This window comes from Oncorhynchus nerka, linkage group LG1 (assembly GCF_034236695.1).
Source record: "Oncorhynchus nerka isolate Pitt River linkage group LG1, Oner_Uvic_2.0, whole genome shotgun sequence".
NCBI lineage: Eukaryota > Metazoa > Chordata > Actinopteri > Salmoniformes > Salmonidae > Oncorhynchus > Oncorhynchus nerka.
In genome coordinates this window covers 20271624-20295232 of record NC_088396.1, presented here as the reverse complement: position 1 = coordinate 20295232, position 23609 = coordinate 20271624, and the positions used below count along the sequence as shown (strand labels likewise).

Sequence of the window (23609 nt, the reverse complement as noted above, 5' to 3'; positions counted from 1 at the left end):
TGTAGTGAATAACTTCACTATGCTCAAAGGGATATTCATGGTCTGCTTTTTATTTTTACACATCTACCAATAGTTGCCCTTTGTGAAGCATTGGAAAACCTCTGGTCTTTGTGGTTGAATCTGTTTGAAATGTACCGCTTGACTGAGAGACCGTATTGTATGTGTGGGGTACAGAGATGGGGAATCGTTCCTAAATGTTAAACACTGTTATTACACAGAGTGTGTCCATGCAACTCATTATGTGACTTGTTATGACTTGTTAAGCACATGTTCACTCCTGAACTTATTTAGTCTTGCCATAACAAAGAGGCTGAATACTTATTGACTCAAGACATTTCAGCTTTTAGTTTTTGATGAAAAAAAATGTCTAAAAACATCATTCCACTTTGACATTATGGGGTATTGTGTGTAGGCCAGTGACACAACATGAATACTTTCTCAAGGCAATGTAGCCTTCCTGGTTGTAGGCTAAGTGTGGATGCCTCTGCCCCGCCAGAAGCTTAACCTAAGCATGGTGGATCCCTTCTCAGGCCATTTCCCCTCTTATCAACTCAGCACAGGGGATACAGAGGATCCAGTGTAATCATAATGAATGCGTGTGCCTGTCTGCCTGCGGAAGAAATATGCTTCTGGTTTAACACCTCATATCTTTTACAGTGTCTCTGAGGCCCTCTCCCTAACACACACAAACACTGTCTTACTATACTTGTGAGGACTTTTGGCGACCAACAATTGATTCCCATTCAAAATTCTATTTTCTCTAACCCATAACCCTAACTCTTAACCCTAAACCTAATCACTAACCTTAACCATAATTCTAACCCTAGCCCCTAAACCTAACATAGCATTTTTACAAGTGAGTTCTGGCAAAATTTCCTCACTTCTCAGAATTTTTTGGTTTACTATTCTTATGAGGACTTCTGGTACTCACAAGTATAGTAAAACGTGCACACACACACACACACACACACACACACACACACACACACACACACACACACACACACACACACACACACACACACACACAGTATACTGTTTTTAATGGTCTTTGTTTTACACATAACACAATTCAAGTGTACACACCGTTTCCCACACATGTTAAAAGCGCAGATGTTTGGTTGCAAATGTAATCCATGTTCTTTAATTGAAAGTGAAAATATACACAGAGAGCAGCGAGGTGATTGAGTTCATAGGATGATGATCTGCTGGTACTCCTTGCTATCTCTCTGTCCTTGTGCTGGGGTGGTTAGAGTGTTGGGTTGGTTAGAGTGTTGGGGTGGTTAGAGTGTTGGGTTGGTTAGAGTGTTGGGGTGGTTAGAGTGTTGGGTTGGTTAGAGTGTTGGGTTGGTTAGAGTGTTGGGTTGGTTAGAGTGTTGGGGTGGTTAGAGTGTTGGGTTGGTTAGAGTGTTGGGGTGGTTAGAGTGTTGGGTTGGTTAGAGTGTTGGGTTGGTTAGAGTGTCGGGTTGGTTAGAGTGTCGGGTTGGTTAGAGTGTTGGGTTGGTTAGAGTGTCGGGTTGGTTAGAGTGTCGGGTTGGTTAGAGTGTTGGTTAGAGTGTCGGGTTGGTTAGAGTGTCGGGTTGGTTAGAGTGTTGGTTAGAGTGTCGGGTTGGTTAGAGTGTTGGTTAGAGTGTTGGGTTGGTTAGAGTGTTGGTTAGAGTGTCGGGTTGGTTAGAGTTGGTGTTGACACTACCGAACACGTCTTCCAGAAGGACAGAGTAGTTGATGCTCTTCACCTCTGGGTCTCTGGCTTCCCTACTCCAGTCCACGTTAAACTGTGGACAATCAATAAAGTTGATTCAATTCAACAACAGCAAGACAAAGGGCTGAAGACAAGACAAGACACTGGACTAGGCCCTCATTGGGGATGACAGTTGACTTGCTTGGTTAAATAAAGGTTAAATGTACAAAATGAAATCACTGGCACACTATTAACGTCCCTGAATGTGGAGGTAGACAAGGGCTATGCACGCCAAATACATTCACAAAACATTACAACATTGGCATTAAAATAGTGCAATGTTAGTGGTAAAAAAAGCATGTGCATTATTGTTCAAACAGTGTGTTAGCTCCACAGAGACAAGAGTCCCAGGCGGATACAGGTAAATCCCAGGCATCAGCAGAAGACAATCAGGAAAATAACAGAGCCTGGATGATGGGCCAATCAACACAAAGCAAGTCCTCAAGCAGAAATAGGCAACTCTTCTGATGTTATCAGAGTGAGAAAAAATGTGAGGACGTGAAGAGGCAAAGTCACGGCAGCCATTGTCACTCCTCTCACGTGGGTCTGTGGAGCAGGTTTAGAAAGGCAGTTTACCCCACCAGAGGATCCCTGACTAGTTTGGGCTTTAGACTGCATGAGGAAGAGAGGAGCTGGGAACCAGTGAAAGTACACTGCTAGAGAACGAAGAGAGAATGACAGAGACAATACAGACGCACAGGCTCTCACACACACACGCACATGCAAGCTCACGGGCATGCACACACACATTCACAAACAGTGCTCTCTCTCTCTCAATTTAAGAGGCATTATAGGCATGGGAAAAATATGTTTACATTGCCAAAGCAAGTGAAATGTGAAATAAACAATAAAAAGTGCAGATGGATCTTTTTAGCTGGCTCTGTGCCATACGCTAAATCTCTCTCATGCTAAATGACCCACTGAGTCTCTCACCTTCAGGGCGTCGTCAGGCAGGACAGGGGGAGCAGGGTTCTCTCTCCAGTTGATCCCTGCCAGAAAGGCATGGTAGTCCATCTCCTCAGAGCCTGCATCAAACCTGGACACACCACAGCACTCTGATGAACTGTTGTATAAGCACACTTCCACTCCCAGTGCTACTCCTCTTTCTTTCAGATCTAATTTCTTACTTCTTGAGGAGGGCCCTCAACAGGTCCTCAGCCAGTGGCAACTGGAAGGCCTTACAGATGGTCCTGGCCTCCTTGGTGGAGAGATGACCAGTCCTGGATACACAGACCAGACCGGACGAGCACAGATATTAGGCAAGCACAGATGAGAAATCATCATTGATGAAAGGCTTGAGTGTGTGTGTGTGTGTGTGTGTGTGTGTGTGTGCACGTGTGCACATGTGCACGTGTATGCATGTGCGTGTGTGAGAGGCCACAGTTGTTTTCCCTGTGCTTTTGAGTAGTCTGGAGCCAGTCCTTGACATTATGACATACCGTCTTCATTACAGGGGCATTGGGTAGGGAGGACATTTTAGACAAATCTGAAACTAACCCAGGGTAACTACATGGCCACATAAACAAGCTATGCTGATTGACCCTGTGGCGTGGCTAGCTATCAATTTCCTTTATGCCACATTTCTACTGTGTGTGTGTGTGTGTGTGTGTGTGTGTGTGTGTGTGTGTGTGTGTGTGTGTGTGACTGCTACATAATATGCAGGTCTGTGGGGATCATCTGGTTCCAATGCTCCACTCACACACTGCTGGAACTAATTGCTGCTACTCAAGCAGCTAAGGATCTGGGGCCGCTGGCCAACTGATTGATGGCGGGCCGTGACGGTACCTGCCTGTGTGGCTCTGTGTGCGTGGGTATGGGGTATATACACTATATATACAAAAGTTTGTGGACAACCCTTCAAATTAGTGGATTTGGCTATTTCAGCCACATCGATTGCTGACAAGTGTATAAAATTGAGCACACAGCCATGCAATCTCCATTGACAAACATTGGTAGTAGAATGGCCTTACTGAAGCACTCAGTGACTTTCAACGTGGCACTGTCATAGGATGTCACATTTCCAAAAAGTCAGTTCGTCAAATTTCAGCCCTGCTAGAGCTGACCCAGTCAACTGGAAGTGTTGTTATTGTGAGGTGGAAATGTCTAGGAGAAACAACAGCTCAGCTGCGAAGTGGTAGGCCACACAAGCTCACAGAATGGAACCGGCGAGTGATGAAGCGCGTAGCACGTAAAAATCGTCTTGTCCCTCGGTTGTAACACTCATTACCGAGTTCCAAACTGCCTTTGGAGCGTCGGGAGCTTCATTAAATGGGTTTCCATGGCCGACAGCAGCACACAAGCCTAAGATCACAATGCGCAATGCCAAGCGTCGGCTGAAGTGGTGTAAAACTCGCTGCCATTGGACTCTGGAGCAGTGGAAACGAGTTCTCTGGAGTGATGAATCACGCACCATCTGGCAGACCAACGGACGAATCTGGGTTTTGCCGATGCCAGGAAAACGCTACCAACCCAATTGCATAATGCCAACTTTAAAGTTTGGTGGAAGAGGAATAATGGTCTGGGGCTGTTTTTCATGGTTCGGGATACGTCCCTTAGTTCCAGTGAAGGGAAATCTTAATGGTACAGCATACAATGACATTCTAGACGATTCTGTGCTTCCAAATTTGTGACAACAGTTTGGGGAAGGCCCTTTCTTGTTTCAGAAAGACAATGCCCCCGTGAACAAAGCAAGGTCCATACAGGAATGGTTTGTCGAGATCGGTGTGGAACTGTGTGTGTGTGTGAAGTGTGTGTGTGAAAGTGTGTGTGTGCACACCCATACATGTACAGTGAGCTCCAAAAGTATGGAGACAGTGACACATTTTTTCTATTCCAGCACTTTGGGTTTGAAATTATACAATGACTATGAGGTTAAAGTGCAGACTGTAAGCTTTAATTTGAGGGAATTTTCATCTATATCAGGTAAACTTTTTGTACATTCACTTTTAAACTTTATTATTTGGTCCCATATTCCTATCACACAATGATGACATGAAGCTTGTGACTCTACAACTTGTTGGATGCATTTGCTGTTTGTTTTGGTTGTTTTTCTGATTATTTTGCGCCCAATAGAAATGACTGGTAAATACTGTATTGTGTCATTTTGGAGTCACTTGGAGTCACTTTTATTGTAAATAAAAATAGAATATGCTTCTAAACACTTATAGTTAATGTGGATGCTACCCTGATTACGGATAGTCCTGAATGAATCATAAATAATGATGAGTGAGAAAGTCACAGATGCACAAATATCATACCCCCAAAACACGCTAACCTCTCACCATTACAATAACAGGGGAGGTTAGCGTTCTTCTTGTGTGATCTCATGTTGATCACGTGATTTAATGTGAAGTTAATGTGATAACATGTGACAACATGTAAAGCAACATGTGATAAGGTAAAACTACATGTGACAACATGTGAAGCAACATGTAAAGCAACATGTGATAAGGTAAAACTACACGTGACAACATGTGTCAACATGTAAAGCAACATGTGATAAGGTAAAACTACATGTGACAACATGTGAAGCAACATGTAAAGCAACATGTGATAAGGTAAAACTACACGTGACAACATGTGTCAACATGTAAAGCAACATGTGATAAGGTAAAACTACACGTGACAACATGTGAAGCAACATGTAAAGCAACATGTGATAAGGGAAAACAACACGTGACAACATGTGAAGCAACATGTGATAAGGTAAAACTACACGTGACAACATGTGTCAACATGTAAAGCAACATGTGATAAGGTAAAACTACATGTGACAACATGTGAAGCAACATGTAAAGCAACATGTGATAAGGTAAAACTACACGTGACAACATGTGTCAACATGTAAAGCAACATGTGATAAGGGAAAACAACACGTGACAACATGTGAAGCAACATGTGATAAGGTAAAACTACACGTGACAACATGTGAAGCAACATGTAAAGCAACATGTGATAAGGTAAAACTACACGTGACAACATGTGAAGCAACATGTAAAGCAACATGTGATAAGGTAAAACTACACGTGACAACATGTGAAGCAACATGTAAAGCAACATGTGATAAGGTAAAACTACATGTGACAACATGTGAAGCAACATGTAAAGCAACATGTGATAAGGTAAAACTACACGTGACAACATGTGATAAGGTAAAACTACACGTGACAACATGTGTCAACATGTAAAGCAACATGTGATAAGGTAAAACTACACGTGACAACATGTGTCAACATGTAAAGCAACATGTGATAAGGTAAAACTACACGTGACAACATGTGTCAACATGTAAAGCAACATGTGATAAGGGAAAACAACACGTGACAACATGTGAAGCAACATGTGATAAGGTAAAACTACACGTGACAACATGTGAAGCAACATGTAAAGCAACATGTGATAAGGTAAAACTACACGTGACAATATGTGTCAACATGTAAAGCAACATGTGATAAGGGAAAACTACACGTGACAACATGTGTCAACATGTAAAGCAACATGTGATAAGGGAAAACTACACGTGACAACATGTGAAGCAACATGTGATAAGGTAAAACTACACGTGACAACATGTGAAGCAACATGTAAAGCAACATGTGATAAGGGAAAACTACACGTGACAACATGTGATAAGGTAAAACTACACGTGACAACATGTGTCAACATGTAAAGCAACATGTGATAAGGTAAAACTACACGTGACAACATGTGAGCACGTTAAAACACAATCTCATGTGAAATAAATGGGACAACATGGGGAGGCAAAATCTCAATGCGATAAAATGGAACTACACATGATAACATGTGAGCATGTTAAAACATGATTTCATGTGAAACATGTGATACCATGAATACAATGCTGTATTTTTCCAGCAGCATTTTACAGCTAAATGAATATGATGCTGTTTGCATAATGTGGACATTGTGGAAATATGGTATATATTTATTGCCAAGAATATACTTCTGCATTTTGCCTAAAGTTGCAGAAAAAATGAAGTAAATATATATAAAAACTTCTAAAGGACAGTATTCTGCTGTATTCTTATTTCAATTACTGTAAAATCTGGTACTGTGACCACAATTGGGATTAAGCCATAAATGGGATTGAAACTCATACTCATAATTTCTAATTTCTTACCTGGAAATTACTATTTAGTAAGTTATTGTAATATTTACAGTCATTTTACCAGTAACTCACAGGACACTTGCTGCCACTAGCAATCCATGCCAGTGATCTACTGTGCATTCACGGACTCTTCTGTTGACAACATGGGCATTACTTTCTGATTGGCAGCATACTGTAGCAGCGGAAGCCTATCAAAAGAGTGCATGTGTAGCTTATTGGAGGTGTGGCTTTCAGCCAGCTCTTTTTGGTCTCCCATGGAAGGGAATGTCATCCCAGTTAATCTGCTGTGTTGTATTCTGTTAATATGTTATGTTGTAGTCTGTTCATAAGCAAAGCTGTTAATTATGTAATTAAAAATGTAATTATGTAGCCTTGTTAAAGGCTGAAATAAGTGCACACACTACAGAAGAGCCACCCAATATTTAATAGCTAGTCTCCATATTATTGTATTACTTGCATACTTACCATACCACCAGGTCAGTCAGTGTGATAATTAGTTACAGTAAGTTACTGTGCTTTTTACAATTACCCACTTACAACAACTTGACATCAAAATTAAACATGAACTTCCTGTGAACCAGCTGCCATTCAAGTACTCACAGCTCAGCTCTTGATTGGCACAAGCTCTAACAAAAATGTCATAAAAGGTACTCAACCTTAAACACAATGATAAAACCACTTAAACTGGTACATCATTCGGACTGACGGTTGGCACAAATACATCATATTTTAGACCATGCCCTTAAATATGCTAATGAGCCCCCACATTGCCCAACCAACGTTTCAAAGTGCAGTATAGCCTCGTTCACATGCTAGTTGGAACACTGAAATTATCAATTCGTTAATTGGTTGAATGCCGCACGTGATCAACTACAACCAGTTGGCGAGTCAGACATTTCTGAGTTTCCTATCTTAATGCTGCGTTTGTAACCAAGTGGAAAGTGGGAATTTACCACATATGACTAGGAAAAATACACTTGAACAGCCCTCGAACTAGTAATTGCTGGTGGGAAACTCGCCCGTCATCCTGAGCTCCCCGTTCTCTCACATGCTGACCTCTGACATGACCTACTAAGGAAATGACCTTTATAACAGCGTTTTTGCGTTAAATGCAACAACAAAACATTATTAATAAAAAGCTATCTATTAATATGGTTTTTGAACACTATAATTTGTTTACAAGCATGATACCTGTACTTTTAGATGATGGTTTACGCAGCTTGTTGGCCATTAGCCAATCAGTGTTTCTCAACAAGTTGAAAGCATCCAACTGGTATTTACGACTTCACAACTGGTAAATGACCACCTCCCACATGGTTATGAACGCAGCATTAAAATGTAAAATATTGGGTAGAAAAATGTACCATTATACTAGATTATCTGCACATGTACTCTAAAAGGTACAGACCAATACCATGTGAGTTCCTATTTGTACCTCTGTACCCTTGACCTTTTTGTACACCAGGGAACAACATGGTACCGTAACGTAGTTATAGCTCTGACACTGCCAAAAGACCAGCTATGTAGGTGTCGGCTATTGCCTTTTTATGCTTAAATCTAGGCCTTTTGCTCCCGAGTGGCGCAGCGGTCTAAGGCACTGCATCTCAGTGCAAGAGGCATCACTACAGTCCCTGGTTCGAATCCAGTCTGACTCACATCCGGCCGTGATTGGGAGTCCCATAGCGCACAACTGGCGTAGCGTAATCTGGGGTAGGCCGTCATTGTAAATAAGAATTTGTTCTTACCTGACTTGCCTAGTATTTTTTTTAATGATGTCAAGTGTCCCTGAACACTGCTACTTCTTTCTTTGGTGTTGTTGGATAATCACACAATTATTGACTTGGTCCCGGGAAACTTTTAGCAAAGTGGAGGAATGTATTCTTGCCAATAAATCTGTGGTCGATCGCTGTCATTGTCACAGACCTGGTGACAAAGAAGGGAATTCCGGTTGCTGTCATCTAAGAAGTTGTGAGTTCAAATCCCAAGTGTGGCTGCGTCCCAAGTGTGCTAACCAATGTTGAGGTCAATTCCATTTAAGTTCCAGTCAATTCAATAAGGAAAACAAATTTCTGATTTTACAGCATTGAACATAATTGGAATTTCTGAATACAGTTTGTTGTTGTTATTTTACTGACAAAATAGAGTTAGACATTACATTAAACATTTGTTTCCCCCAGGCCGGGATGTCAATGGGGCGACGCACAATTGGCCTAGCGTCGCCCGGGTTAGGGAGGGTTTGGCCGGTAGGGATATCCTTGTTTCATCGCGCACTAGTGACTCCTGTGGCGGGCCGGGCGCAGTGTGCACTGACCAGGTCGCTAGGCGTATGGTGTTTCCTCCGATACATTGGTGCGGCTGGCTTCCGGGTTGGACGCGCCCTGTGTTGAGAAGCAGTGCGGCTTGGTTGGGTTGTGTTTCGGAGGACGCATGGCTTTCGACCATGAGTCGAAAGAGTGTGTGGCTCTCCTTTTCTTTTTCATATTCAATTGATTGGACATGATTTGGAAAGACACACACCTGTCTATATAAGGTCCCACAGTTGACAGTGCATGTCAGAGCAAAAACCAAGCCATGAGGTCGAAGGAATTGTCCATAGAGCTCCGAGACAGGATTGTGTCGAAGTACAGATCTGGGGAAGGGTACCAAAAAATGTCTGCAGCATTGAAGGTTGTCCCATGAACAGAGTGGAAGTTCAGAACCACCAAGACTTCCTAGAGCTGGTCGCCTCACCAAACTGAGCAATCGGGGGAGAAGGGCCTTGGTCAGGGAGGTGACCAATAACCTGATGGCCACTCTGACAGAACTCTAGAGTTCTTCTGTGGAGATGGGAGAACCTTCCTGAAGGACAATCGTCTCTGCAGCACTCCACCAATCAGGCCTTTATGGTAGAGTGGCCAGATGGAAGCCACTCCTCAGTAAAAAGCACATGACAGCCTGCTTGGAGTTTGCCAAAAGGCACCTAAAGACTCTCAGAGAGAAAGATGAACGGAGCAAAGTACAGAGAGATCCTTGATGAAAACCTGCTCCTGAGCGCTCAGGACCTCAGACAGAGCGAAGGGTCACCTTCCAAGAGGACAACAACCCTACTAAGCACACAGCCAAGACAATGCAGGAATGGCTTCGGGAAACAAGTCTCCGAATGTCCTTGAGTGGCCCAGCCAGAGCCAGGACTTGAACATCTCTGGAAAGACCTGAAAATAGCTGTGCAGCAACGCTCCCCATCTAACCTGATAGAGCTTGACAGGATCTACAGAGAAAAATGGAAGAAACTCCCCAAATACAGGTGTGCCAAACTTGTAGCGTCATACCTAAGAAGACTCAAAGGCTGTAATCGCTGCCAAAGGTGCTTCAACAAAGTACTGAGTAAAAGGTCTGAATACCTTGTGATACTTCAGTTGTTTATTTAGAATAAATTAGCAAAAATATCCCAAAACATGTTTTTGCTTTGACATTTGGGGTGATGTGTGTAGATTGATGAGGATATATATATTTTTTAATCCATTTTTTAATAAGGCTGTAACCTAACAAAATGTGGAAAAAGTCAAGGGGTCTGAATACTTTCCGAACGCACTGTTTATAGCAAAACACTAATACAGTATTGTATTACTATATAAATGTACAACACAATGACAAACATTTCCCACAAAACGAACAGCAATTGCTAACAGTGTAATTTCATGTTACATGATTTCACATGTGGAAAATCCCATGATTTCACACGTTGAATGTGAAATTTCACATGTGATATCATGTGAAAACATGTGTTTTTGGAACATTTCACATGTGAAAATGTTTTTGGGGAACAATTGACATGTAACATTTCACATTTGAAAACTTGTTTTTGGAAATCTTATCGTGATGTTACATGTGAAATCATGTGAAAACTTGGTTTTGGAACACATCAAATGTGACATTTCACATGTGAAATCATGTGAAAATGTGTTTTTGGAACACTTCCATCAATCAAATGTATTCATAAAGCCCTTTTTACATCAGCCGATGTCACAAAGTGCTGTACAGAAACCCAGCCTAAAACCCCAAACAGCAAGCAATGCAGGTGTAGAAGCACTGTGGCTAGGAAAAACTCCCTAGAAAGGCCAGAACCTAGGAAGAAACCTAGAGAGGAACCAGGCTATGAGGGGTGGCCAGTCCTCTTCTGGCTGTGCTGGGTGAAGATTATAACAAAACATGGCCAAGATGTTCAAACGTTCATAGATGACCAGCAGGGACAGATAATAATAATCACAGTGACATTTCACATGAGTAAAAGCGTTTTTGGAGCGCTTTACATTTAATGCCCCCGTGCACAAAGCGAGGTCCATACAAAAATGGTTTATCGAGATCGCTGTGGAAGAACTTGACTAACCTGCACAGAGCACTGACCTCAACCCCATCAAACACCTTTGGGATGAATTGGAATGCTGTCTGCGAGCCAGGCCTAATCGCCCAACATCAGTGCCCGACCTCACTAATGCTCGTGGCTGAATGGAAGCCCCCGCAGCAATGTTCCAACATCTAGTGGAAAGCCTTCCCAGAAGACTGAAGGTTGATATAGAAGCAAAGGGGGACCAACTCCATATTAATGGATTTTGTAAAGAGATGTTCGCCGAGCAGGTGTTCACATACTTTTGGTCAGGTAGTGTAATTTGCATCTGTTGAAGTCTATCAAAAGTGTGCGAGTTTGAGCATGAGCAGATCTTGGTGGTAGGCTATGGAATAATTATTTCTGAATCAGCACTAATTAGATTGAGCAATAAAAGCCCTAATCGTGGTCTTCTTAAATTAAAGTAGTTTTTGACAGTATGGAGCACAACACGAGCGAGTTTAGAAGGGAGGAACTCTCTTAAACTTTTATTCCATATGGCTGGGAACCGCACTGCAGCATTTTTCACTGGCTGTCCACTGGTCACAAAAACAATGATTAATAGGCAGTTTAAATGTCTTCAATTCAACCATTATGGGGTTCAAATACACGTTTAGATTTGTGAACATCCATCCACAACAACCACAATCCATAAGGTGCAAATAGCTAAATGAGAGAGCAGCATGGTGATTCACATCAATGCGCTATCTAGATATCAATAACAAGTGATATCCGTATCGCCGTAGACTACAACACTGATGCCATCCTTACTTCCGAGCGTTTATTCAAGTTGGATCATCTTTGAATGCTGACAGCATTCGCACCATTGGAAGGCATAGCTTTGACTGTAGCCTACAAAGCCTATTCCTGCTGCTGGTGGTTCATCATAGTGGTCTCTGATTTGTGGTCAGACTTGCTCAGGCAGAACCAACTTAAAATTGCAAATTTTTTCTATGCTGATTCGAATGCACTTGAGAAAACAGAAAAGTGTCAGAAAACACTCACGCAAACATCCTTTCTGATTTTAAAAGTAATCCTAGAAGTAATCATCTAGTTTTTCTAAATGATGTGTAAACATGTATCTGTAAACATGTGATCCGTTACTCCCCAATCGTGTACCTGCGTGTCCACGTCCCTGTATGTCTGTGCCTGAGTGTGTGTATGACTCCCTACCTGTGTCGGTCCTCATGTGTGAAGGCTCTGGTCATGTCGGAGAAGCTCTCAAAGTGTTTCTTGCGTAGGTGGTCCTGAGCCACAGCCAGCATGAGACCCACCTCTGCCTCGGGCTGCTGGCGCTCACAGAAACAACGACCGAGCATCATCACCTCGTGCTCCGACAGACCACACTCCAGACCCACCAGCAGGCCCCTGGCAAACACACACACACACACACACACACACACACACACACACACACACACACACACACACACACACACAAACACACTCAACCAGAAACATTTGCTTCAAGGGTCTGCTTATAAACTGCTTATGAACACCATAGTTTGATGACTATTAAATCTTGGTACTGGGGCTCTAGTTCCTGGCCTCAATCTCATTTGGATCTGGATTTGTTCTGGATCTGAAGATCTGAATCAGAAAACACCCAAACATACTGTAAACGGCTGTCTAGAGAGAGAAGAAAGAGGAGTGTACTACCTGAAGGGTTCGTAGGGGATCAGTCCAGTGTTTCCAGGGTCACTGAGGGTGAGGAACTGTTTAATCTCATTCCGTTTGTCCTCAGGGATGGAGCGGATCTTACTGATAATGGAGCCCATGTTAGCCCTGGGGAACTGGATAGAGAGGAGAGGACGAGATGAGGAGAGGAGAGAGAAAAAGAGAAGAAACAAGAAAAGAAGAGGAGAAAGTGCATCCCACCTCCTCAGCGTGTTGCTCCATGTAGTTGAAGGCGTACTCATCAGCGTCGATCAGCTGGAAGCCCTGGTTGTTGAGGTTGATCCTGGCTCCTACATACAGGTCCTGGGCACTGAAATACTGGGACATCTCACTCTTAAACAGCTCCTGACCAGGCTTCTTCACTCTGCCACGCTCAAGGAACTTACCCGCCAACACACCTGGAGCGGGGGGGAAGGAGGGGGGGCAAAGAGGGGGATGTTTATGTGTGGAATATGTGGAAGAAATGATCTCAACCTGTCAAAGTACTGCGGAAGAGAGGAGGAGGAGAGAAACTAAATAAAGTAATCCCCATTAGTATGTCTACTTGTCTCTTATGGGTATTCTAGAAGTGTCGACTAATAGACTGGTCCTAGCTAGCCAAACGGTCCCTACCGGTGTTCCTCTGAGGCGGTTCGTACACACAGATGGTGTCGTCACTGAGGTAGAAGGAGATTATGAAGAGTCTATCTCTGTCGATGGGATTTTCAGTCACCATCTTGCCCATAAACCTCAGCACATTGCTCTCAAGGCCCTGCCTGGTAGGGGGAAACACACACACACACGCACGCATGCAGACAAGCAGGCAGGCACTCTCTCACACACACACACACACACACACACCCACAAACACACAAACACACACACACAGCGGGAGGAGTTAACATATATCTAGACACTTACAGTAGATACAGCATCTAAGAAGCATACATATTACTGTCAAGTGTCTACAATGTAATTCTCCCATTTAGGCTGTAAGGCAGTGAAGTGAAGCTAAAATGTGTAAATTTGGTTTTGTAATCTGTCAATTTGACTCTATAATGAGTGAGAAAGTTACAGGGAAAAAGCTTACCTCTCACCATTACCAATAACAGGGGAGGTTAGCATTTTTTGGTGTGGTATGATCTTTCTCACTCATCATTATTCACAATTGTCCATCATCATGGCAGCATCCACATTAATGTAGAAGTGATCAGAAGCATCCTCTATTCTTATTTGCAAAAGGTTTGTAGTCACAAGCTTGATGTAATTATTGTGTGCTAGGAATATGGGAGCAAATACTAAGCTTTGGACAATATTAATACACTATTAGTGAATTTGTCAAAATACTGACTTCTTCAAATGGGGGGACGAGACACATAAAGTGCATTCCTTTCTAAATGGTAAAACAGATATGTACTGTCACCTCATAAAACATTTGATATCAAATCCAAAATGCTGGAGTATAGAGCCTAATTTATACATTTTAGCATCATTGTCCAAATAAAATACAGAGGGGAGTGAATCAAGTTTTTTTTTTTAAAGAGTAAAACTTATGAGAGGTAAGTTACAAACGACAATGTCTTACGGCGCTTTGACTTGAACTGTAGTGACCTATCCTAAGTAGTATCTCCTGAGTGGTGCTTTCTTGACTCTCACCTGTCTTTCTCCATGAGCTTGCGGAAGTCTTTCTGTGGGGGTTTGGGCAGCAGGCCCTGGCAGGAGCACAGAGAGTCCTCTTCAGAGCCAAAGCCATTGTAGGGAGGTACAGGCCTGGGGGGCTTAGGGGCCAGAGGTGCCTTGTACTGTACTGGGCTGAAGTCCTCTGAGAGAGAGGACAAAGAAATGGATAAAGAGATATATATGCACTATATATACAAGGCCAGCATCCCGGAGTCGCCTCTTCACTGTTGACGTTGAGACGTGTTTTGCGGGTACTATTTAATGAAGCTGCCAGTTGAGGACTTGTGAGGCGTCTGTTTCTCAAACTAGACACTCTAATGTACTTGTCCTCTTGCTCAGTTGTGCACCGGGGCCTCCCACTCCTCTTTCTATTCTGGTTAGAGACAGTTCTGTGAAGGGAGAAGTACACAGCGTTGTATGAAATTTTCAGTTTCATTGCAATTTCTCGCATGGAATAGCCTTAATTTCTCAGAACAAGAATAGACTGACGAGTTTCAGAAGAAAGTTATTTGATTCTGGTCATTTTGAGCCTGTAATCGAACCAACAAATGCTGATGCTCCAGATACTCAACTAGTCTAAAGAAGGCTAGTTTTATTGCTTCTTTAAATCAGCACAACAGTTTTCAGCTGTGCTAACATAATTGCAAAAGGGTTTTAGCCTTTTCAAATGATAAACTTGGATTGGATAACACAACGTGCCATTGGAACACAGGAGTGATGGTTGCTGATAATGGGCCTCTGTATGGCTATGTAGATATTCCATAAAGAATCTGCCGTTTCCAGCTACAATAGTCATTTACAACATTAATGTCTACACTGCATTTCTGATCAATTTGATGGTATTCTAACGGACAAAAAAATGTGCTTTTCTTTCAAAAACAAGAACATTTCAAAGTGACCCCAAACTTTTGAACGGTAGTGTATGTATATACAGCACCAGTCAAAAGTTTGGACACACCTACTCATTCAATGGTTTTTCTTTATATGTACTATTTTCTAGATTGTAGAATGATAGTGAAAACATCAAAACTATGAAATAACACATATGGAATCATGTAGTAAACAAAAAAGTGTTAAACAAATGAAAATATGTTTTATATTTGATATTCTTCAAAGTAGCCACCCTTTGCCTTGATGACAGCTTTGCACACTCTTGGCATTCTCTCAACCAGCTTCATGATGTAGTCAACTGGAATGCGTTTCAATTAACAGGTGTGCCTTGTTAAAAGTTAATTTGTGGAATTTCTTTCCTTCTTAATGCATTTGAGCCAATCATTTGTGTTGTGACAAGGTAGGGTTGGTATACAGAAGATAGCCCTATTTGGTAAAAGACCAAGTCCATATTATGACAAGAACAACTCAAATAAGCAAAGAGAAATGATAGTCCATCATTACTTTAAGACATGAAGGTCAGTCAATCCAGAAAATTTCAAGAAGCTTGAAAGTTTTTTCAAGTGCAGTTGCAAAAACCATCATGATGAAACTGGCTCTAATGAGGACCGCCACAGGAAAGGAAGACCCAGAGTTACCTCTGCTGCAGAGGATAAGCTCATTAGAGTTAACTGCACCTCAGAAATTGCAGCCCAAATAAATGCTTCACAGAGTTCAAGTAACAGACACATCTCAACATCAACTGTTCAGAGGAGACTGCATGAATCAGGCTTTCAATGGTCGAATTGCTGCAAAAAAAACACTACTAAAAGACAACAATAATAAGAAGAGACTTGCTTGGGCCAAGAAACATGAACAATGGACATTAGACCAGTGGAAATCTTTCCTTTGGTCTGATGAGTCCAAATTTGAGATTTTTGGTTCCAACCACCGTGTCTTTGTGAGACGCAGAGTAGGTGAACGGATTATCTCTGCATGTGTGGTTCCCACCATGAAGCATGGAGGAGGAGGTGTGATGGTGTGGGGTTGCTTTTCTGGTGACAGTGTGATTTATTGAGAATTCAAGGCGCACTTAACCAGCATGGCAACCACTGCATTCTGCAGCCATATGCCATCCCATCTGGTTTGCGCTTAGTGGGACAATCATTTGTTTTTCAACAGGACAATGACCCAACACACCTCCAGGCTGTGTAAGGGTTATTTGAACAAGAAGGAGAGTGACGGTGCTGCATCAGATGACCTGGCCTCCACAATCACCCGACCTCAACTCAATTGAGATGGTTTGGGATGAGGCGGACCGCTGAGTGAAGTTAAAGCAGCCAACAAGTGTTCAGCATATGTGGGAACTCCTTCAAGACTGTTGGAAATAGAATGGCTACTTCAAAGTTCTTGAAATTTTCCGTATTGACTGACCTTCATGTCTTAAAGTAATGATGGACTATCGTATCTCTTTGCTTATTTGAGCTTTTCTTGTCATAATTTGGATTTTTATCTTTTACCAAATAGGGCTATATTCTCTGTACCATCCCTACCTGTTCACAACACAACACAAGAAATTCCACTTTCTTTTTTAAAGAAGGCACACCTGTTAATTGAAATGCATTCCAGGTGACTACCTCATGAAGCTGGTTGAGAGAATGCCAAGAGTGTGCAAAACTGTCATCAAGGCAAAGGGTGGCTCCTTTGAAGAATCTCAAATATAAAATATATTTTGATTTGTTTAACACTTTTTTGGTTACTACATGACTCCATGTGTGTTGCTTTATAGTTTTGATGTCTTCACTATTATTCTACAATGTAGAAAATAGTAAAAATAAAGAAAAATCTTTGAATGAGTAGGTGTTCTAAAACTTTTGACCGGTAGTGTATAAATATATATATATATAGACAAGGAGAGACGGGGGGCAGATAAATAGATCAATAGAGAGAGACAACAACAGTTGAAGGAAGAGTAGAGCAAGAAGGAGAAAGAGTAGAGATGGAAAGAGAAGGCAACAGGGGTAACAGTAACCTATATAACCTTTGACCCCCTGAGGTCCCCAACAGGCCTCTCCATCATTGATCGGCTGTGACTAATACAGAGAACCCCCCCATAGCCAGCCTAACCTAACCTAGCCTAAAAACACATGAGGGGGGTGGGGGGCAGGGCAGGGTGGGGTGGGGTGGACTGGCAGTCTAACGCCCACAGACAAGAGTTTGGTTACTGCAGACTGGCTGAACCCCCCCAAAACCCTCCCATCTACAGATAGCGGACATGATGGCGCAAAGCGTCAGATATGTTGCCGAAAACACAAGTGCATGAATCATGCTGATATCGGCTTCATTTGAAAGCTTCTCGCTCAAGGAGGCCAAATGGCTGGCGGTGGGCGATCACTGGTATCTAGTGTTGGTCAGGGCCAGAGAGACAGTTAGGCCTGGGGTTGTTATCCTCACTTTGAGCACCTGGAAAATATTATACATCTGAAATCTATAATTCCAAAACTTTGTTAACTATAATGTCAGTGCTGCAAATGCCACTCTATCACCCAAGTCCACCATTGTTGATCCAGGCCTGGTTACTGTAAAGCACTTTGAGACAAATGTTGTAAATGTTGTGTTTCATACAGTATATAAACACAATTTGATTGATTGTCATGGATTATTGTAGGGCTCACATGGTTTTGATACAATGGAGAGAATTGCATAAAAAAATGTAATAATAATCAAAATAATAAAATTATTATAATGATGTTATTTTAATCTCCAACAGGTCACAAATGGAGCCTTCACTAAATCTGAATGACACAATCTGAATTAGGGATATGGAGAGCATTTAAGGGTAAATGTACAACATTTTCAGATTATGGGAAATACTTGACAGTGGCACTGAAAATAGCTAAATAACATTGACATTGCAAAACAGGGGTACTTGAGTTTGAATGATCAAGGTAGTGAAACTTACAGTTTATTATAGTTATACTGACACCCTGTGGTTATACACCAGAACCGCAGGTGATGGACTTGGGTGTGGGATATGGCATTGTGTGTGTGTGTGTGTGTGTGTGTGTGTGTGTGTGTGTGTGTGTGTGTGTGTGTGTGTGTGTCTCACCAATGCCGTATTTGGAGCGGTAGAACTCTTTGGTGAAGTTGTCACAGTCACAGATGACCACCCTGCGTCCCCACACGTTGACCATGCCCCCCAGAGTCAGGTCACTGTCCTTATAGAACTGCTCATGGACCGCACCTGTCTGAGAGAGAGAGAGAGAGAGAGAGAGAGAGAGAGAGAGAGAGAGAAGCAGAGAGTAAGCTCCCATCTTGCAGTAAAATATGCTGGATCAAACTGATCCTGTACACACAAAGAAACAGAGATAAAACTTTTGGAAACAAACGGCTGTTTCTACAACATCCCTTACAGTCACATAAACCCTAGGCTTATTTTCCATATAGCATTCAATATGGACAAATTTGTCAATTTTTGTCTCTAAAAAGACTCCGCAACAGCACCTACTTTGAGGCTGTCCAGGATGTAGCGTCCTCCCTGGCCCATTGGACCAAAGACGTTGAGCACCGTACGGTCTGTGATATCTCCGGGCTGACGCTTGGGGTTGGGAGCCTGCTGCAGGAGAGAACAGAGGAGAAAACACACCAATGGAGAAGAGTCAGAAACACACACGCACACACACACTTACACGGTATAGAAACACGCATGCCAAGCTAAAACACACATACACACGCACTACAGCAAACCACACAACACCAAACACTACACCAACCACACCACACTACACCAAATCACACCACACCACACTACACCAAACCACACCACACTACACCAACCACACCACACTACACTAAACCACACAACACCAAACACTACACCAACCTCACCACACTACACCAACCACACCAAACAACACCAAACCGCACAACACCAAACACTACACCAACATCACCTCACCTCACCACACTACACCAAACCACACAACACCAAACACTACACCAACCACACCGCACTACACCAAACCACACTACACCAAACCACACTACACCAACCACACCACACAACACCAAACACTACACCAACCACACACGCACTACACCAAACCACACAACACCAAACACTACACCAACCACACCACACTACACCAAACCACACAACACCAAACCAACCATATCACACTACACCAAACCACCACCATAACCACAGCACACAGATTGGCTGGTACTTGCCTCCTGGTTCTTGGTCATGGAAGCAACATAACAGGGAGAAAGAGAAAGAACATAGACTGACCAAATCATCATCATTTGTCTTGAGGGACAGATTTAATTTGTATCTGGGGAGAATCGTTATGTCCAACTGGCTAGGAGGTTCAGATGCAACCTTTCAGGATGTCATTTATAGAAAGGCAAACAGCATGACAATCACTGGATTTTACAAAAATAAAACAACTGGAAAGGAACGATGAGTTAGTGTCTGAACAGTGACTAGAGAAGAGATGAGGAAAGATGCTTCAGGGAGGCTAGATGTTACTGCAGACCTGTCAGAGTGGAGGAGAGCTCTGTGAGGGGTGGAGACCAAAGCCATTCAAGCAGAAGAGGAAGAGAGGCACCTTTCCACTTTTGACTATACTTCAACCAAAACACATCACTCCCCTGATACAAATGCTTCAAAGCAGCGAAACAATGGTAGTTTAGATTTCCTATCTTCTGCCCTTCCTTTAATTTCCCCTTGAACGTTAAGGCAAAGTGTAGATTTCCGCCCAAAAGTAATTATTTTTAATGGGATGGCCATACACACTAACTTGTAATGCTGCATAGTTTTAGAAAGGTTTGGAACGAACCTTTATGGTATAAATAGTTTAAAAGTAATCACTTTTGAGGACACAAGCTCAAGTACATAGTACAAATATGATAAAAATATAGAAAATCATATGAATATAAGGCTTGAAATTACTGACATGTTTTCTAAAAAGAGTAACAATCAAATTATAAACAACTTAATATAATATTTCACCTTTATTATAACTGTAAAATAAATATTAGAATATTAAGTGACTACAAATTTGGCCCCATTTCATATAACTGACAACAGAGCATTTTCTGCCAAGCATCCTCTGAGCGACACAGAGACAACATTCAAATATTTGAAGACTTTCTGCACAAAGTGATTTCGTACCTCTGTGACCAAAACAAAGTGGTCGTGTTTCAATTCTACAAAATTATTTAGTATTTTTTCATGTTGAGAGCTCTAAATCCGGCTGAGAATATCACAGCAAGATAAAAACTCAGCTGCTGGATTCGCTAGACTGTCCCCTCTCCTATGCAGTCTCCCAGGCTGAGTTCCATTGCTCAGAGGCAGAGCAAATCAATTATTTGTCTGGATAGGCCAGAAAATGTGACACGCCACTCCCTATGCAAATGAGGGGTGTGAAACCTGACACTGAAAGTCAACTCTGCTGACAGCGTGGTAGTGGAAATGTCTGTAAGCTTTCTGCTCCAATAAGGCAGTGGTTCCCAAACTGTGGGGAGCACAATTAAAAAAAATATATACTTAAAAAAATAAAAACTCAATCGGGCATTCAACTTACTCTTGAAAGTTGTAATAGTAGAATGCTAAAGGTGCAATTTCGAAATTCGGCAGTGCATCAGCAGTTTTCCTCTTGTCATTGCAGACGTTAGAGAGCTATTTATACAGTAAGTTATCAGGAATGTTCAGATCAACTAGCCCATGTCAAGTAACATTTTGTAGCTAGGTTTTGTAGCCCATTGATTTTGTTGTAATGTCTGAGTCACTCAGATATCACATGAACACACATAGGATATGACAAAATGTGTAGAAAGCAGGAACCTTGCTTTAAAATGGCAACAACAAAAAACACCTCGTGCTGGATGCACCCCAATTATGGAAAAGGCGCCTGAGTGAAAAAGTTTGGGAACCATTGCTTTGTACACACATTTCCCATCTAACCTTGGGCAGCTTGCTACGGTGCAGAAACTTGGGGGTGGCATCCCGGCCTGAGTTGGGGTAGATGACCTCCCTGATCTCTATGGTGTCATCGGCCAAGAAGTAGTGCAGGGTAAGCTCGCGCGGGTCCCCAAACATGTTCTCTGAGTCGTCCCAGTGGCAGAAGAACCGCAGCACATTGCGGTCGTGGTCCAGGAACTGCTTGAGCGTGTCCAGCCTCTCGTATGGACGAAGAGGCTTCATACTCTTCTCCATCTGTGGATACACAGACAGATTATTGATAATACTGTATACTTTATCAATACATAAAGTCAGTATACAGTATACAGCTTGGTAGCTAAAGATAGATAGTGTCTGTATGTATAGACGTCATGTAATTGTGATAATATCCGATAAATAGATGTCAGTCATTGTTTTCTGACAGGTGGCATCTGTGCAGCGAGCTGTAGTTTCTGAGTAGTTTCTGCTCAGTGTGACATGTTTCTCAGGCTGGCACCTTGGCATTAGATCAATAGCAAAGCACTATGTTCAACACAGAAGATGGTACCACTAAATCCATAATGTCACCTTCTCTGTTATCCCTCTTTTCCTCCCTCATTCCCCCTCCTCTCTAATCCCACCTCTTGTCGTAGGTTGCTGTAGGGGTCCAGGGGAGTGGAGGTGGGGGGGTTGAGCCGTACCCCCATCTTCCTGAGGAAGTTTCTGGTGAAGGGGTCACAGTCGGTGACCATGAAAGTGCGTGAGTACAGCACCATCTGCTGGTTGATGTTGAAGTCGTGCACCGTGTAGAAGCACTCATCATCTGGAGGGGGCAGTGGGATGCGGTGCCGACGAATCAGCGTTCCTGAAAATAGGAAAAAACGATTACATTTTTTTTTTTTGATCTTGTCATAGTTAAACCTCTTTAACATAGAGGGCTTTTCCTGTAATCATCCGTCTTTTTGCAAGTACTGGTTTCTGTTTGAATAGGGGGTAGAAATTCAGGTAGATCTCAATCAGCAATTTACCTGCTCAAGACCTACGTTAAAATACCTCACCTTGTGGTATTCCGCTGTTCTTTAATTCAGGCTCTACCACCTGGATGGTGTCGTCTTCCAGGTAGAAATAGATCTTACACTTCCTGACACGGTATTTCTCCTCTCGCTTCTGAGGCACAGCCTCCTGGAAGAAAGCATTGAAGCTCAGCACCTGAGGGAGAGGGAGGGATGGTGAGAACGGAGGAGTCTGTCCAACTCAGTCTGTCTATCTGTCTGTCTGTCAGTCTGTGTGTCTGTAATCTACTGCACCTTTCAAAGATTATTTGGAAAGCACAACAAACATTCAATGACAGACCTGCTTGTCAAAGGCCACCCATGATGGCGTGTCACTGCCCTCTCCATTGGGGAAGACAGAATAGTTTGGTTGAGACTTCTGGCCCAACAGCAACTCCCCTCCAATGCCTGGCTTCCCTGAGCCCACCATCATACGGACCCCGTTGGAATAGTCAAAATGCTGGGACTTGTGGAATTTGTCTTTCCCCAACTGGATGAAAGGATGTCACAAGTCAGTCAAGTAAAGACTAGAGCCATATGCAGAGAAAATATTATGGTTTGTGACTTTATTTTTATTTATTTAACCTTAAAGTTTAGAGGATAGTGTCAGAAAAGCAGGAATTCATCATATTCAATGTGTTTTCTTAAGGTTCTTGCAGCAAACAGGAATGCATTTTAATGCAATGAACTTGCACAATCTATGGACGATGCTGCTAGGGAGCATGCTAGCATAGCTATGCGTTGTTCTATTCGTCTCAATTCGCAAAATGGGCTAACTGGGGTCAATAATCCAAATAATCTCAAATGTATCCACTAATTTAACAGGAAACATTGCACAAAACTTACGTTTTTGTTGAGAGAATTTCCAGGCAGCATCGGCAGTGCCATAGTGGCATAAATTGGGATATAAATATACTTTTCCCTCCGTCCAACTCGTGAGAAGTTCTTTCGTCCTTCCCGTTTGAGGTTGCCATGGAGCGTGCTGTTATCTTGCGTTGCCCGGCAACAGTGCAGCGTCAGAATCCAGGGTTGCAACATTTTAGCAACATTCTAAGAAAATTGTAATATTGCATAAACATTTTGCTACATTGTAACATTTTATGTATAATACACAAGCTAGACATAATAATGATGACTAACTTGAAAGATGAAATCTGGCTGATTAAGGTAATTTTACT

At 42.4% G+C, this 23609-nt stretch overlaps 1 protein-coding gene across 1 annotated transcript; it reads right to left on the bottom strand.

Moving 5' to 3' along the window:
- Positions 1–1026: 1026 nt before the first annotated feature.
- On the bottom strand, positions 1027–23391 carry efhc2 (EF-hand domain (C-terminal) containing 2). The gene is made up of 15 exons (XM_029639333.2): positions 23278–23391; positions 22733–22921; positions 22438–22588; positions 22021–22244; positions 21404–21655; positions 18944–19051; positions 18545–18683; positions 14542–14707; positions 13519–13661; positions 13108–13304; positions 12889–13022; positions 12403–12597; positions 2869–2961; positions 2675–2777; positions 1027–1775 (listed from the first exon to the last, which is right to left on the bottom strand). The coding sequence occupies exons 1-15, from the start codon at positions 23317–23319 to the stop codon at positions 1626–1628; spliced, it is 2286 nt and encodes a 761-aa protein (XP_029495193.1). The 5' UTR covers positions 23320–23391; the 3' UTR covers positions 1027–1625.
- Between the last annotated feature and the right edge of the window lie 218 nt (positions 23392–23609).

Coding starts and splice junctions, on each gene's coding strand:
- efhc2 (XM_029639333.2), bottom strand. CDS start 23,319: ATGGCACTGCCGATGCTGCCTGGAAATTCTCTCAACAAAAAC. Junction 22,922..23,277: donor GAAATTCTCTCAACAAAAAC/GTAAGTTTTGTG, acceptor CCTTTCATCCAG/TTGGGGAAAGACAAATTCCA. Junction 13,023..13,107: donor TGGAGCAACACGCTGAGGAG/GTGGGATGCACT, acceptor CTCTCTATCCAG/TTCCCCAGGGCTAACATGGG.